General features: G+C 35.0%; 2 protein-coding genes across 4 annotated transcripts in view; one reads left to right on the top strand and one right to left on the bottom strand.

Annotated features, from left to right (window-relative positions):
• Cog5 (component of oligomeric golgi complex 5) overlaps positions 1 to 17,432 on the bottom strand; it is a 328,269-nt gene that overhangs the window by 251,263 nt on the left and 59,574 nt on the right. The window lies entirely within an intron of this gene.
• Positions 7,092 to 14,610, top strand: Gpr22 (G protein-coupled receptor 22). Its single transcript, XM_028891740.2, has 3 exons — positions 7,092 to 7,642; positions 8,566 to 9,581; positions 11,120 to 14,610. Exon 3 carries the CDS (start codon positions 11,145 to 11,147, stop codon positions 12,441 to 12,443), a length of 1,299 nt encoding a protein of 432 aa, XP_028747573.1. The 5' UTR covers positions 7,092 to 7,642; positions 8,566 to 9,581; positions 11,120 to 11,144; the 3' UTR covers positions 12,444 to 14,610.

Below are 17,432 nucleotides of genomic sequence, written 5' to 3'. Positions count from 1 at the left end.
ACCATGTGGTACATACTCCCTCCTCTACCCCAACCTCCTACAGGAGTCAAATGTCTCTGGTTTGCCCCTGTGCCTCATGCTACAGCTCTAGCCTACCTCAGTGCCTCTTCTTTGCCACCTACTGAGCTTCACACCATAAAACCTGTAGGATTCAACAGCCATCTCTGTCCTCAGCTACAAAAGTTCATTCTTTCCTCTTCAGGAGGCTCCTCTCACCTGGATTTTACCTAGGCAGCTGGGCATGGAATAAAAGGGAAGAAGGGAATCTCAGAGTGAAGGCACAAAGAACAGCTGCACCAATACAAAACCTTTATATCTACATCCAAATTCCATGGTGACTGCTCAACAAATGAATGTAAAATATCTAAGTCTACTCAGCTCTGTATCTTCACTGATGCCCCCTTTGTCCCCGCGGCTTGCTGTCTCTCTCACTCAGGAACTAACATTTTCCCTCCCTTTCCAGACTAGAGAATGAGCAACAACCAAAGCACCATCCCAGCAGCTCTGTTCACCGCATCTTTCACTGCTGAAAAACAGTTCATTAGCAAGTAGGGTAATAGCTTTGAAGACTTATTCTCTGCAACTACCCTACCTTAAACAGTTAGATTTGCTTCTGTACCTCATGAAATTTAGCCCACTAAAGGAATCCAAAAAAGCCCTGTCCTTTCTTGTAAAGGTAAAGCTCTGTGCTTTACGTTTGTCAATATTCATGTCCTTGAACCAAAAATATCAAAAATTGTTAAGGGTCTGGGATATTATCCATTCTGCTTATAAGTCACAATGCTAGCCTGCTACTGTTTCACAGATACAAACAGAAGGTATATAATACAAAAACTAGTTCGAGCACCATGTTGCTGACAATTCTCCTTGCCCTACATGGCCCTTTACCAGAGGGCTCTGAGGCGATTGATGCTCTATATCATGTAGGAGTCTATCACAGCTAAAGAACACCAATTGGAAATGGATTATTTTCAGAACAAGCAGAGCAAATCTATCCATCTGTTCTTTGTCTGGGGAGTCATTACTTCATCCCTCAAGGGAGAACAACCCTGGGAAAGAGATCAGATAAAGAACAGTCAGAGCCTGCATTCTTGTCAAATTCAGCAAAAAGATTCAGGGACGCTTGGGACTCATGACAGACTGCTGCCAAATATACTCCTATCCAATCTAAAATCAGAGATGCTGAGAAAATAAATAAATATGACATGTATGTTTCTGGGAGAAGCAAACAGTGTCTCTGTGTATAGACATTATTGTCTATATAGAGAAAAGTCTATGTAATTTATTTCAAAAGCTCTAAGATTTACATATGAATTTAGTAAAGTTGTAGGATACAAGATTGTTTCTATTGCTGTGAAGAGACACCATGACCATGGCAACTCTTATAAGAGGAAAACATTTACTTGGGGCTGGCTTGGAGTTCAGAGGTTCAGTCCATTATCATCATGGTGGGAAGTATGGCATCAGCATGCAGGCAGACATGGTGCTAGAGAAAATGCCTACATCTGAATTGGTAAGCAACAGAAACACACAGAGAGATACTGAGCCTGGTTTGAGAATTTGAAACCTCAAAGCCCACTCCCAGTGACACACTTCCTCCAACAAGGCCACACCTCTTGATAGTGCCTTTCCCTATGAACCTATAGGGGCCATTTTCATTTCATTCACCAAGATCAATAAACAAAAAATGACTGCTATCATATACCCTAGCAACAAGGAATTGGAATTTTTTTTAACTAAGTATTGTTTTGATAACATTAAAAATAAAATAATAATATACAAATCTAACAAAATATGTACAGGACATATAAGAACTTAAAAAATGATAAAAGGCCGGGCGGTGGTGGCACACGCCTTTGATCCCAGCACTTGGGAGGCAGAGGCAGGCGGATCTCTGTGAGTTCGAGGCCAGTCTGGGCTACCAAGTGAGTTCCAGGAAAGGCGCAAAGCTACACAGAGAAACCCTGTCTCGAAAAACCAAAAAAAAAAAAAAAAAAAAAAAAAAAAAAAAAAAAAAAAAAAAAAAAAAAATGATAAAAGAATCCACAAATGAACACATTTAAAAAAAAAACACAGACACTATACCCATGACATTAATGATTCAATACTCCTGTCAATTTTTTTCCAAGTTTAAAAACAAATTCTCTGTAGCAACAATCCAAATACTAGTGACTTAATATTAAGGTAATATCCCTAATCAGATACAAGAAAACAGCATCAACTGGACATATATCCATAAATGTAACTACCGCAAGGTTACTGGGAAATGTTTACAATGAATCCCTTTATTCAATGACCCAAGGAGGACAATGTATGTTCCTGAACCTGAAGCACAATGACAGCCTACAAGAGAATTTCCCACCCTCCAACTCTAGACACAAAGAATGGGAGCTTTCTGATAGCTTCAATCATATAACATCTGGATCATAAGCAACCATTCAGCTTTGTCACTCAACAGAACATAAGAATTCAAACAGCACAGAAAACAAAAGCTGACATAGTTTTGTTAAATATATAATCCAGCTGTTCAAACTGACTTAGCCTCAAGATAGGAATGAATTTGATACTGTATAATATCTTAAAGTAGACAAATTATGCAAAGAAAAGAAAGCAACAGAAAAAAGCCAATGGGGAACAACAAGCACCTGTCTGTATAACTGGTTAAAATCATCAATAGGGCTGGAGAGATGGCACAGCATTAAGCACACATGTTGCTCTTCAGAGGACCTGGGCTCATTCCTGGCACCTCCATGGCAGCTAACAACTGTCTATAACTCCTGTCCCAGGAAATCCAATATCATCTTCTGGCCTTTGTGGGCTGCACACACATTGTATATAGAAACACAGGCAGACAAAACTTCCATACATATAAAAACTAATAAATTTAAAAAAATATAATAGTCACCAACAAAACCTATGTAGAAGGGGTCTTATGTAGCCCAGGCTGGTCTCAAATGTATCATGTCACTAAGTAATGGAGGCTAGCCTTGATTATCTGGCAGCTACCTCCCAGGTCAGGAATTACTACTGGCATGCAGCACCTAAACCCCATATTTAAGAGATACAAAGAGGTATGTATGGTAGTTTTTAATTGTTCTAACAGATAATAAATTATAGTATTCTTACTGCCCTGGCTACTTCTTCCTAGACTGAGGTCTCAGAGAAAGGTCTGTTTCTATTTGGTTGACAAAGTATTTGTTGTGTAAGAATTAAAGTTGACAAGCCAAATGAAATCTCTGAACTGGCTTTACATAGAAAACTCGACTCCTCCCTGAGCTCCAGTATCAGAAACGGAGTTAACAATGTTAAATATTCTGTGAAAAAGCACTCTTTCTGAAGCAATACAGCTTCAGGAGTGATTTGCTGTGGTTAGAAAATACATATACACAGATATTTTTTACCCAAATACTTTCAGATATGGTTAATTAAAATATTTCACTAAGTTGAATTTTTTACTTACAAACTCATCAAAAGTATAGTACCATAACTACCCACAAACTTTTAGGAATTAAGAGTTATACAATAAAAATATTTATAACTAAAAGGGAAAAAAAACACTTCTGAAAAACAATTTTGAGCTATATTTAGAGGTTAGAGTTACATATGCTGCTCAATTATCATTAGAACAGCCAAATTGTATTCTCAGTTTATAAGGTAAAAAAAAAAAATAATAACCTGTGAAATTACTTGATAACATAAAATTTTATTTAAATTACCAGTTGTTGCAGGTTGGATTGGGTGAGCTAGCTAAGGCAGTGCTGGAGAGCTGGCCCAGACAGAAACAATGAGGGAAATATGGAGGGCTGACCAACCCAGTTACAACCTAGAACCAGGGCTATGAGTTAGCCCACTGCAACATTCACTGAATCTATGAACTGTTGGAGCATGTGAAAGGGATGAACCTTCCGATTCAAAACAGCAGGATTTCCATGACACAGGACAGCAACAGGAGGAGCCCCAGTGAGAGCCCATTATCCCTGGTGTAGCAGCGGCCAGAGGCCTCCAGTCAGATCAATGAATGCCATGTGGCAATGAAGAGTTGCAAATAAAGATGAATGGACTAAAGAGTAAACTGTGTGACTCAATGGGCCACACTACAGCTTCCAAACAAGATTCTTTTTGTTGTTGTTTTGTTTTGCTTTGCTTCTTTGTTTTGTTTGTTTTTTGGTTTTTCTTTTAAATTTGGTTTTGTCTTGCCGGGGGTGGGGTGGGGTGGGGTGGGGGTTGCAAGGGCAGAGGAGGATTCAAGAGGGCAGGTGGTATCAGAAGGCATCCTGTGAAATCCACAAAGAATCAATAAAAGTTTTTTTTAAAAAATGGAAAAAGAGTCTTTTGCCTATTAAAAAAAACCCAAATCACCAGCTGTAGCATTTTTCAAAATTAGTATCTTATATGAATACTTGTATTAAGTGCACAAGTGTGGAAAAAAAGCCTGTTCCCATGGAAACAAGAATCTTCACAAAGTCTAAAATATGTAATTTGATATGCAATTTTTCATAAAAATAATATAATCTGAATCTTTGTTTCTTCAGACAGGGTTTCTCTGTGTATTCCTGACTGTCCTGGAGCTCACTCTGTAGACCAGGCTGGCCTCAAACTCAGATACCCAACCTGCCTTTGCCTCTAAGTTCTGGGATTAAAGGTATATACCATCACAAAATGTGTATTATTACTATTATTAGTTTCTCTGTTAAAACTAGAAGATTTTAAATTACCTTGTGAAAAATTTTAGTAACATTCAAGTACCAAGTCAATTTGTGGCTTTAAAAATGCAAAAAATATTAGACTAAGTATTATATTTTAAAAACTGCTATTTGTGGATTCTCATGTATCTTTAATCACAACTCAGTTGTACAAGGAATGTACTGAAATGTCCACACTTGAGCTTTTTTAGAAAAGATTTCCCATTAAGAGAGTAGAGAATCACAGAAATATCCTTCAACAACAACAAAAACCAAAGCTATACTGTTACTTGAACTGGAGAGTGAACTTAGGTCCACTCAGCCAGGGTTAAGTGGACATACTTTTCTAATTCCCAGGAGTCAGGCCCATAGCTCCAACAGCAGGCTCACAAGGCTCTAACAGACTGGAACAACACAGCCACACACTGCAAGTCAACACTTTCTCTTCGCCTTTGTTTCTTCTACTTAATCAGGACATTCTGATAATAAACCTAAGCAAACAATTAACTCTCTGGCAGGAGAACACTATATAGATTTTTTATTATGTTAATAATTTTCATATTCCAATCATAATTCTCAGCTGATGCTAACATGTTCCCTCTGACTTTAGTTTTTAGTTTAAAATAACATTTTTTATCATCTGTCTTTAACATATCTGGCATTCTAGCAAGATCTTTTTCCATAACTTTGAAAATGCATGAATAATAAATAGCACAACATTTTCATTTTTAGTATCACCAAAACCTTACGACACAAAGCTATGCAGAAATTTTTCAAAATTCACAACAAAATGTCCATGTTACTTTCAATTTCTAAAGAAATGCAATTCAAACCTTATGTACTTTTCAGCTACTCCCCAATAAAACTTGAACACTGATCATAAAAGATCATAAAAATGCACTTCCCTTTTTAAAACTATAAAAGACAAATATAATTATAATGACAAATTTTTCACGCCCATCCCCACCCCTTAGAGCTGAGGACAGAGCCTAGGGCCTTAAGCACTCTACCATTGAACTAAATCCCAAGCCCCACCCCCACGCTTTTTTTGTTTTGTTTTGTTTTTCAAGACAGGGTTTCTCTATATATCAGCTCTGGCTGCCCTTGAATTCTCTTTGAAGACCACTTGACCTTGAACTCACAGAGATCTGCAGTCTCTGCCTCCTTGAGTGCCACCATACCCAGCATCTTTAACAACAAATTTTTTAAAAATTTAGGATACAAAATTTTGAAAACTCAAGACTATTTCTAAAATATTGAAAATAGGTAATGATTAATATTCTAATAGTGCAGCCATCAGCAATGTGTTCCTCTTTGGCTCAGTGGGTAAAGTCACTCACTGCCAAGCCTGACAACCTGAGTTCCATCCCAAGAACCCATGAAGGAAAGAACTAATTCCTGAGAAGTGTCCTCTGACCATGACATGTGCACCACGGCACGTACACACACACACACATACACATACACACACATACACACACACACACATACACACACACACACACACACACACACACACACACACACACACCAAGTGTAATTTTAAAAAGAATCTAGTCACTAGATATATTTTGACCTTAAAAAGTATGTATCCTCACTAACACAAATAGAAATTTATTTAAAAGTACCGACAAATCATAGAAATTTAATTTTAAATTAATGTATTTTGTTTTTATACATTCTTTTGTTTGTTTTTACATCTTAAAAGAGTTTAGCTTTATAGCCTATGAGGGCACATACCTTTTCCTTTACCATGTATATACTTACCAGCAGTATTAGCAATCATCATGTACAATATTTAAGAAAGATGCCTATTTCAAAAATAGAAATAGCCCAGTGAGATCAAATATTAAGAGCAAATAGTCTGTACACATAAAAATATCAGCACAAGTGAGGACTGAGATTACCCATTCCCAAAACTAAAACAAAATTACTCATATTTATGCTCTACCACCATGCAAGCAATGGAATATTTACAAATGTTTTATGGTATAACCACCTTACATCAATGTGACTAATAATATGAACAAATGAATAAAATTAAGGAATATCTGAGTGAATGAATATTTAAGACAAGATGACATTTAATACCATGAGAAGGCCATAATTTGAAATACAAAGAGATGATTTGAATACAAATAAACTAACTGAAATCAAACCTGGGCTTTCTATCTATAGAACAAAGAACCTCAACCCAAAGCACACACAGCTACTGTAATAGTCAAATCCAGTTATCCAGACTTAAAAATATATTATTTTTACTATGTAACCCCCACAGCACACGCGCGTGCACACACACACACAATATTTTCTTAGTGTTTGGCATTGGGGGAAATCAATGAGCCAGAACAAAATACACATTTTTAAAAGACTAATTTACTCATATTCCACTTAAGAGTAACAAACAACCACTTAAAAACTTAGCCTTTTAAAACAGCATCCTTATATAAAACAGTGGGGGGGGGGACCCCTTCCATACATATGAAGCAGTTTCAGCCAATACAACTGGCCAATCAAAATTAGTGAATGCACTGCATCTCTCTGCAGTGGAGAGAAACGACAAGGTAGGCTGTCACTCTGCAAAAGCTGCTCAGAGCAGGCTTTCCTCTGAAAAAGCAGAGCTGTTCCTTCCTTCTCAGAAAGACTGCATCTAAAAGCTGCCTCTGGAGACAAGAAGCCTTCAGTATGCTAAATTACTTTCATTACGTATTTTCAAATGCTTATTGACTCCACAGTAGGAAGAGTGAGAGACTGCAGCCGCGAAGCAGCACTACACGTTCCATACGTTAGCAGGACTGCTCAAACAATGGCACAGTACAGACACATTTTCATTAAGGTCGTTTTGAAGAGATTTTTATGAGCCTCTTCCCTGAGCCCTCTACTAACAAATGAACAAAATGAAACAATCAAAATTGGAAATGCTTCAGCTACATCAAGAGCTGGTCAAATCTTTAACAGAGGTAAGATGTGTTCCTTATTATAGTAGAGAGCTGCTTTTGAAACAGCAGAGTGGGGTAAAATTACTTTGGAATTTTTAGTCTAATATTTTAAGTTTGCTTGTTTTTCTCTATTTATTGGTAAATATGGAATTATTAAATTTACTTCTTTTAAGATGTGATCTATTTCAAATGTAATCTTTAGATTGCACTGTTAAATCAAAAACTACTCTGATCTCTATAATTTATTCCAAAGACATCAGCTCTTAAGTCATTTCTGGTATACCAAATATTTTTAATGTCACTAGTGTAACCATTTGTCAAGTGCTAAAAAAATGTTTATATTTCTTATAAGAAGCCAGTTTACTATTTAGCTGTTTTATGTTAAGATTATGACCAGGCATGTTCACTGAAAATTATTAATTTGCACTTAAGACTTTTTTTTACTACCGTTTACATTTCACCCACATGAGCATATCATCAAAAAGAAATTGATAGTGTCTTATCATAGAATCTGTTTTAGTGAGTTAAAGTTCAAGCCATGTGTTAATAATTAAGCAAGGTACAATATTTCCCAGCATGCAGGCAATGTTAAATTTATTATCAGGGGGTAATGGAAGTATGTTTAGTAAATACTAACTGTTTATAATCTCTAAATATTCAAGTTAGCTTGTAAAAGAGAAAAGAAATTAGTTTAAAATTTCAGTCTTTCTCATGGTTATATTTCAATGCTAACTCTGCTGCTAAATAGGGTAATATATGCCATTTTATGAAAAAGGGATTAACATGAAGAAACTTCATTTTATGACTATAGCTATGCCTATAGCAATACACTTGGCTTATTTTTAGAACAAATGCTACATGGTTTTAATTCTTTAACTAAAATAATAAGTAATTAGTTCAAATTAGGAATCCTATTCTTTAATCATTTTCACCTTTTTCACAAGGGCCCACAACTAACTCAATATAGACAACTGTCGATATGAAGAACGCAACTGCCTAAGAAGCTCCCTAGCTCTCTGAATCACAAACTGCTAGATATCCTTGTAATGCATGACTTTAAGAAACTAAGGAGTTAAAGCCTTGGATTAGCTCTGCTGGAACGTAACAAGCTGACAGCATCCCAAGAAGATGCTACATAGAATAACCACAAAAAGAAAAAATAGAGCTGTAAAAAGCCTGCAGATCATCGGGTGAGCATTTTTAAAGAAAGATCTAACACTTTAACACGGCAGAGTTATGGACATGATTGATTCTATAAGAAACAGTGAAGCAAAAACTTGGAAAATGGCATGATAGACCAGCAAGCAAAATGAAGCATTAGCAGACATTTTCTGTACTATTCAGATATTCATATCAATTGATATGACTAATAAGTTTTCCATCTGAGCTTTATGACCAATTATGTATCTTCTTCTAATGAGAACAAACCAAATTAAATAGCAGATGGTTTTTATCAAAAGAGCATGCACTGGATTTATAATATAAAGCAAATTATGTGATCAAGAAATCATTTCAAAATAATGAGAACTGCTGCAGAAACAGACTGCAAACAAATGGATATCTAAATGCATTTTAGAAGCTAGAGACATTATGTTTCTTTTTTCTGTTTTCACATATTCTGGAAAACAAGGAGACACAATCTTACATTCATTCAAAAAGGAAGTGCAATTTCTATCATTTGATGAAGTTTCATTTACCCATGTCTTTCGGAGGGGGAAAAAAACCACGAAAATTATGTGCTGTTCTTCAGAAACCCATCAGCCAACTAAATTCCACAATTTGTACAGCTAAAGTACTCAAATAGCAAAGAATGAGTTCCTACAAGACATGAAATAAGACACAACTACTTCACTGTTGTCAGGAAAAAAATTCGTGTCAAAACTGTCAATGACATCATGTATCAGTTTGTGGAAAACTACCATGGTGAGCCAAAAGGCCCGTAAGAGGCCACAGCAAGCAGGTAGGTCAGAGGACGCATGCACCCCTGGGGAGAAAATAAATAAAATAAATGGGGTTTCTTTCTTTGCTGCCTTACCTGACATGTCTGCTTTACTAATCATAAATGTGATGTGCCAAAACAAAACCCTGATGTTCAGTCTGTCAGTTCAGAAAATTTGGCACTCTTAAACTTTGCCATTTTTACAGGATTTCAGTAAGCTAAGCCATTTTATATGAGTAAATATGTATCTAGTAATACCCATTCTGACTCAAATGATGTTGTCATGTTTCCAAAGTAGTAGCCTAAAATAACATGCATAAAGTTGTCAAAGGTAACGTGAATTGAAATGTCATTATGAATTTTGAAAGTTATTACTTTTTATACTTCAGGTTGGAATATTTTGAAGTTCAAATGCTATACCTAAAATGTGAAATATACTTGGATGTATAAATTCATCTTTTAAGTTGCTCACTGTAGACATTCTAGGCCAGAAAAATCAGATTATAATTTTTATAAATGACTCTAAACTCTTAAAATATTTATTCACATGAATTAGCAAAAATGTTCATTTCAGACTTTTTCTTCAAAATTATTCACTGGCTGATTGTGAACAAAACGTCTCACAGGTAAAGTGAAAATTAAAAGCTTCCTCAAAAATGGATGTCAGAATATTCTTTTGAATTTCATTTTTACCTCATATTAAACAAAGTAACTGGATACATTAATAAAATCACTTCAAAAGCTACTTCTTAATACATATCAAATTTCAATTTCCTCTTTCTATAGCACACAAGAGGGTGTGGTTGCTAAATACATCAGTCATAGAAATACTTTTTATTATGCTTGTGGTTTTTTACTTTAGCATACTGTCTTTTTTTTCCCCAAATTTTTGTAAGTCTATTGTAAAAATTCAGTGGGCATATTTACATGATATACAAACTTCCCATCATTTGTCTCTTCCTTGGGAAAGAACCTCATGGTCCACACTGTTGACTTCTCAGAAACTCAACTAGAGTTGATAAGGCAGTGGAGTGATAGAGATTAATCAGCACTATGTGCTGGTATCCTTTCAAATGAACACTTGTCCCCTTCACTGGAAATCTCACAGGAATAATTACGACTACACTAATCATGCTAGAGCATATTAAAATAGCATTTACGTTCCATCTATTCACAATACCATTTAAATGAAATCTTAAACCATTAGACCAAATTAGTTTTGCACACTAAGTAGTCTTCTTTTTCAGAAGCATATGTTCTCGAAAAATAAACACCTCAGTTATTTCCAATGAAGTAAACCCTTGTAGTATGGATAGTAATTCTGCACTACAGAGGAACAATTCTCATAGGGTTATTTCTTCAAAAAGAGAAAACAATTTCTCTTAACACCAAAAGCAATGCAACCTTGATGTTTCCCAATTCTATATTTTGCATCAATAGTTTACAAAATAAAAAATTAAACTAAGTACATGATAAAATATTTTGTTGTTTACAAAAAATACCATGTCTTATATGTCACTTAAATTGCCAAATATCAAATATTCTATTTCATTTTCTAGGGGAAACACCAACTGCTCCAAAAGAATGTGTTTTTCTCCTGCTGTGGAAATCAACATGCAGTCTGAATCAAACATTACAGTGCGAGATGACATGGATGACATCGACACCAATATGTACCAACCACTATCATACCCATTAAGCTTTCAAGTATCTCTCACTGGATTTCTCATGTTAGAAATTGTGTTGGGACTTGGCAGCAACCTTACTGTATTGGTACTTTACTGCATGAAATCCAACTTAATCAACTCTGTCAGTAACATTATTACAATGAATCTCCATGTACTTGATGTAATAATTTGTGTGGGATGTATTCCTCTAACTATAGTGATCCTTCTGCTCTCACTGGAGAGTAACACTGCACTCATCTGCTGTTTCCATGAAGCTTGTGTTTCCTTTGCAAGTGTTTCGACAGCAATCAACGTTTTTGCTATCACTCTGGACAGATATGACATCTCTGTAAAACCTGCAAACAGAATTCTGACAATGGGCAGAGCCGTAATGCTAATGACATCCATTTGGATTTTTTCTTTCTTCTCATTCCTGATTCCCTTCATTGAAGTAAATTTCTTCAGTCTTCAAAGTGGAAATCCATGGGAAAACAAGACATTGTTGTGTGTCAGTACAAGTGAGTACTACACTGAGCTGGGGATGTATTACCACCTTCTAGTTCAGATCCCCATTTTCTTCTTCACGGTTATAGTGATGTTGATCACATACACCAAGATACTTCAGGCTCTTAACATCCGGATAGGCACCAGATTCTCAACAGGGCAGAAGAAGAAAGCTCGGAAGAAAAAGACAATCTCTCTAACCACACATGAGACCACAGACATGTCACACAGCAGTGGTGGGAGGAACGTCGTCTTTGGTGTGAGAACTTCAGTTTCTGTAATAATAGCCCTCCGGCGTGCTGTGAAACGCCACCGAGAACGACGAGAAAGGCAGAAAAGAGTCTTCAGAATGTCGTTATTGATTATTTCTACATTTCTTCTCTGTTGGACACCAATTTCTGTTTTAAATACCACCATTTTGTGTTTAGGCCCAAGTGACCTTTTAGTAAAATTAAGATTGTGTTTTCTAGTCATGGCTTATGGAACGACTATATTCCACCCTCTCTTGTATGCATTCACCAGACAAAAATTTCAAAAGGTCTTAAAAAGCAAAATGAAAAAACGAGTTGTTTCCATAGTTGAAGCTGATCCCATGCCTAATAATGCTGTAATACACAACTCATGGATAGATCCTAAAAGAAACAAAAAGGTTACCTATGAAGACAGTGAAATAAGAGAGAAATGTTTAGTACCTCAGGTTGTTACAGACTAGGGAGAAGTCTAAGTTTCACCAAATCTACATTCAGAAGAGTTTTAAATTTAAATTGTAAAAACTGATTACTGCCAAATGTAAGAGAAAAACATTCTCAGTACTGGTTATGTTGTAAATTTTTAATGTGAATGTCAATTAGATTAGGTCATATATACTCAATTTCCTCATTATTAATGTATTTGTTGCATGGCAGTTTGTTAAAAGTAATCCATGTGTATATTCTGTCAATATTATGTCCATCAGAAGACACTCATGTAAGTCATATTTTCTAAAGAATAAATACATAGCCTTAAAACAGTGTATAACTTTAAAATGTAACGGACATAGGTATCTACGTTTTTTAAGACAATGTACGAAGTCTATTATTTCTACACCACGAACTAGATATATTTATACGAGAAGTTGCATAATATTTAACACAAAAATTATAGTCTCAAAACAATCAAAGCAAGATTTTCTGTACCACTACGCTATATTTCTGCTATGATGAACTTGTTATAATGTTTTAACAACAAAATAATGAACTATATATAAACCTTATTCTTTGTTATATATAGCCCTTATGTGAGAAACCACAGACTATATTAGCATTTTAAAACCATGAACCACGAATAAATAAACCCTGTATATGGACACAAAATTAGGGATACTTCAAATTCAAGCTTATTATATAAAAAGATTGAACTCTGTTACAAGGGTAATATGCCTGAAATACAAATGAACCAACAATAAAGGGAGGGAAGAAAGCTACCTAACACCAGCCCTGTCCCTTCGTCCTCATTTTGCCTGAATCTATGCCAAATGTTCTAAGTTCAAAGAAAATACTAGTTTTAAAAAAAACTGCAATAAAATAATTTTTCATTTTTCATTTAATAGCAATTCTACCATTTAATAAGAGAAGGTAACCACATAAATCAGAAGGCTGGGCAGAAGAAAGGGGATCTCTTCTGTCCTTGTAGAAAAGGCTAACAAAGGCAGCTGTTTCTACTTTTAAATCCATTGCAACTTACATGTGCTAGAATTTACATAACGTTTCTACCCAGCCTTCAAAATACAGCAGCTCTGTTTCCACTCTCCAGGTGATTAAAGCAACAGTAAATTGTGTCACATTTCTATTCCACCACCATGTAACTTAAGCATTTTTCTCTCAAATCCTCAATTCATGTTAGAAAATTATAATTACAGATTGTAAGAATTATGAATACTTTCATAGCAAACAAGAATTTCTCACTTGCTATAATAATCTGGCAATATGTAGCAATAACAAAAACTTAGCAACAACTTATTTAAAATAGGTAAGTACCTGCTATCTATATTACAACTGGTTAGCTTAAGAATAATTATTCCCTATTTTAAATACTATATTCAATAAATGAAGTAACATTTTAAAATTTAAAACATCATGTTAAACAACTCAGTATCTATCATGTTAAACAACTCAGTATCTATCACTTTTAGACAAATAAATGAGATTCATTTAATCAACTTTACTGACGAGCCTAATCCCTGGGGAAACGAGCATGATACAGGAGCTTGAAGTCACTAAGGTTTCTGGCAAACTAAACTGATTTATTTCTGATAATAATGCTAGTGTATCAAAACTTAGCAAAGGCCTGCTTTCCTCCTGCTTTATGAAATTAAAGAAATGCTGCAGTTTAACAAAATGTAGAATAATCAAGTAAAATTAATTTTTTGAAACCCTAAAATTAAGACTTAATGGTGTTAAAAAAAACTCACTCAGTAACTGCATTTGGCCTACAATATCTCCTAACACCTTAACTAAAACTTTTAATGCATTTTGTACTTGGACATCTAAGCATAAGTTAAAATATTAGCACTCAGATTTATAATCTTAATTTTAAAAACTAGACTACTTTTATAGAGTTCATGTTAAGAAATACCTCCACCGTGTTTTCACTACTTTTATCATGAGGTTTAATAAGCACTCCAATGAATTTAGTATAAAAGTAAGTTTCTACCACGTTGGCCTAATAGTTTTTATGCATTCTGATCTTCTGTACCAGGAAAAAATAAATAGTAAATATTATAACTTTGCCCTGTAAGCTGCTGTTTGTGCATTGGACATCAGAGTAAACAATTAAGCATTTTGCCCTACATTAATGAATTTTTTCAGGATACAAAAGTCCATCTACTGATTTACAACAAACAAAATCTATACTTCCCATACCTCACCAGAAACCTCAAGTAGCTTTTAATGTGTTAAATACATAGTGTGTGAAAAACTGTGTTAAAAACAAAGCACAAGCATCTGCAACTGTAGATCTCTTGGTAAATGAGAGTTTAGACGAGTTTTCCTTGATTTCCATTCACTCTATGGACAAACAAAAGCATTGTTTTCCTCCGAATGTCTTTTGCTTCAGTGTGCAAATTTTTCACTTTTTCACTAGTAATTTTACCCCCAAAAAACATTTTTGCTAACTTTCCCTTTTATAATGAAAACTTGCTTTGTAAATGCAACAGAGGCAGGAGTGAATCTGGTATGGACAACGTCTTACAATTCGACTATTATATCCATGTGCTTTCAAGCATAGATGATACCTTCTATAGTGGAGTTGGGTCAACTATTCCAGGCATAAAGTTCAGAAATTTGTATTAGCTTTCTTGTTTTGTTTGACAATTTAGGGAATTTAGTACTCTATCAAAAAGATATTCAAACCTATAATGAAGATTAAATTCTTTACAATCATTCTTTTAAAAGACTCTATTCTATACTTTACAACAATGGCAGCCATATTCATATAAGTAATCAAATTTTCATCTCAAAAAAGGCAAAACATTAGTTCTCCAGGTTTAAACTCTGACTTTTCCAGCCAGTCAGGTGCTTCCATGGAAAATCACTTGCTACACAAAGCCTAGTTTGATCCCTGGAACCCACTAGGTAGGAGGAGAAGAATGATTGCACAAAGCTGTCTTTTGGCCTCCAAACATACAGCTTGGTCCTTGAGCATACGTATACACACACTCATAATATACTTTTTAAATCAGACTCAAGAGCAAAAATAATCTAAGATTTAAGGAAACAGGAGGATTTTATTACACACAGTAATTTTGAGGCTAAATTTCAAGGTCAACAATATTTTTAATTTTATTATGTTTTGTGGTTACATAATTGTTTTGTAATTCAATTGGCCTGTGAGTTTTTATGATACACAAGCATTATGGCAGAGATGTTGAATTAGAGAAAAAGGGTCATGATCCACAGGAGTGTAAATCCCCATAATACATCAAGCACTGCTTATTAGAAATGCTTAGAATGGAGTGTTTCAGATCAAACTGCGGGTATTTTGGAATATCTGTATATACTTAATGATACAACTTACAGATAGATCCAACTCTAATTAAGAGTTTCATCTATTTCATATACACATAATCTAAAGGAAATTTTATGCCGTATTTTTAATGTGCTTACATCTGAACTGAAACCATCTATGTGAGTTAACTTGTAATAATTGTTATATGGAAAAAACAGCATCTAGGTACTATCATAAGAGAGGAAAATAAGGAGATATGGCTAGTCAAAGACCTAAATTAAGGGGCTGCAGGCAGGCAGTTCAGTGGTTAACAGGACTGGCTGCTCCTCCAGAGGACTTAAGTTCCTTTCCCAGCACCCACATCCGGAAGCTCATAACCTCCTGTAACTCCAGTTCCAAGGAATCCAATACATTCTTCTGGCATCTGCAAACTCCTGCACACATGTGGCATTCACACACACACACACACACACACACACACACACAAGTAATAAAAACACATTTCTTTAAAAGACTTAAAATACTCAAGGATACTCAGCTCCTAGGGAAATACAAACGAAATTGTGGGTTAGAGTTAACAAAAGAAAACTAATTTGAAAACCAACCTTTCTCTAAAAGCCATTCAAACAATGAAAGATACACCAGCTGACTGGGTGGATATATCTGAAATATAGTTAGACATTGTACTATTAAAGTATAATAACTATTAGAATATTAAAATAATTTGCACATATTTGGGAAAAGTGGTATCATGATTAGAAATGAAACAGTGGGCTTATTACTAATACAAAAGCTATCATCTCTTAAGAAAAATTCATTTTTACACCTGAGGAAAGCTGAGGAAACTCAATGAAAATATTTCTTCCCTTTCTCATTTTAAAAAAAAAAAAGTGAAGATAATCCTAAGTGTCTCTACCACTCTCGTCACAGGCCCTAAGCATGACAGCTTTGTACTTTCACCAGCAGGTGGTAAAAGGAGCTGTCATTCATGTCACTGTCACCAATATCAACTCTTCCACTATCAAACCCTGCAGCATCACTAAGATAAAAGCTGAGTCTGCTGGGAGCAAGGTCATTTTCCTCACCCTGCTTCCACGAAAGCAATGTTTCATATTTTCCTGAAAGATGTTAACAAGGCAGACTACAAAACATATCTACCACATTTTCAAGATGAAACAAAAACGTGGCATAAGACAGAACAATAACATTATGAAGAAATTACTTTCCCTTTAGAGAATTAAGGACATCTAATACTCAAAGTAGGTGGAAATTTTGTTTTTATAAATAAGTCACTGATAAAACATTTCCATTAACAACCAAATATTCATTAGACATAGTAGCACAGGTCTGTCATCCCAGTTGGAAGGCTGAGCTGAAGAAAGATCACAATTTCAAGGCATTCAAAGTTTGGATGAATTAGTGAGATCCTGTCTCAAAATAAATAAAAGGGCTGGGTGATATGGCTCAATTGTTGCCTATCAAACAATATGTGGCTGTGTGGGGGTGTGAGTGTGTGCACATGTGTACTGAGAATATAAAATGGTACCACTATAAAACATGACATAAGCCACTATGCTATTCAGTAATATATACCATTCAGACAAAATAGTTAATTATAAAAATCTCATGACCACTGTTTGTCACTAAATTATGTTATTCTGACCATAAAATGCTATTCTTGAATATCTTTACTCTTTTCAACAAAACTATTAAAATA

Source organism: Peromyscus leucopus, chromosome 14 (assembly GCF_004664715.2).
Source record: "Peromyscus leucopus breed LL Stock chromosome 14, UCI_PerLeu_2.1, whole genome shotgun sequence".
Lineage (NCBI taxonomy): Eukaryota > Metazoa > Chordata > Mammalia > Rodentia > Cricetidae > Peromyscus > Peromyscus leucopus.
Note: the sequence above shows the minus strand (reverse complement) of the source record. Positions and strands in the feature narration are given on the sequence as shown.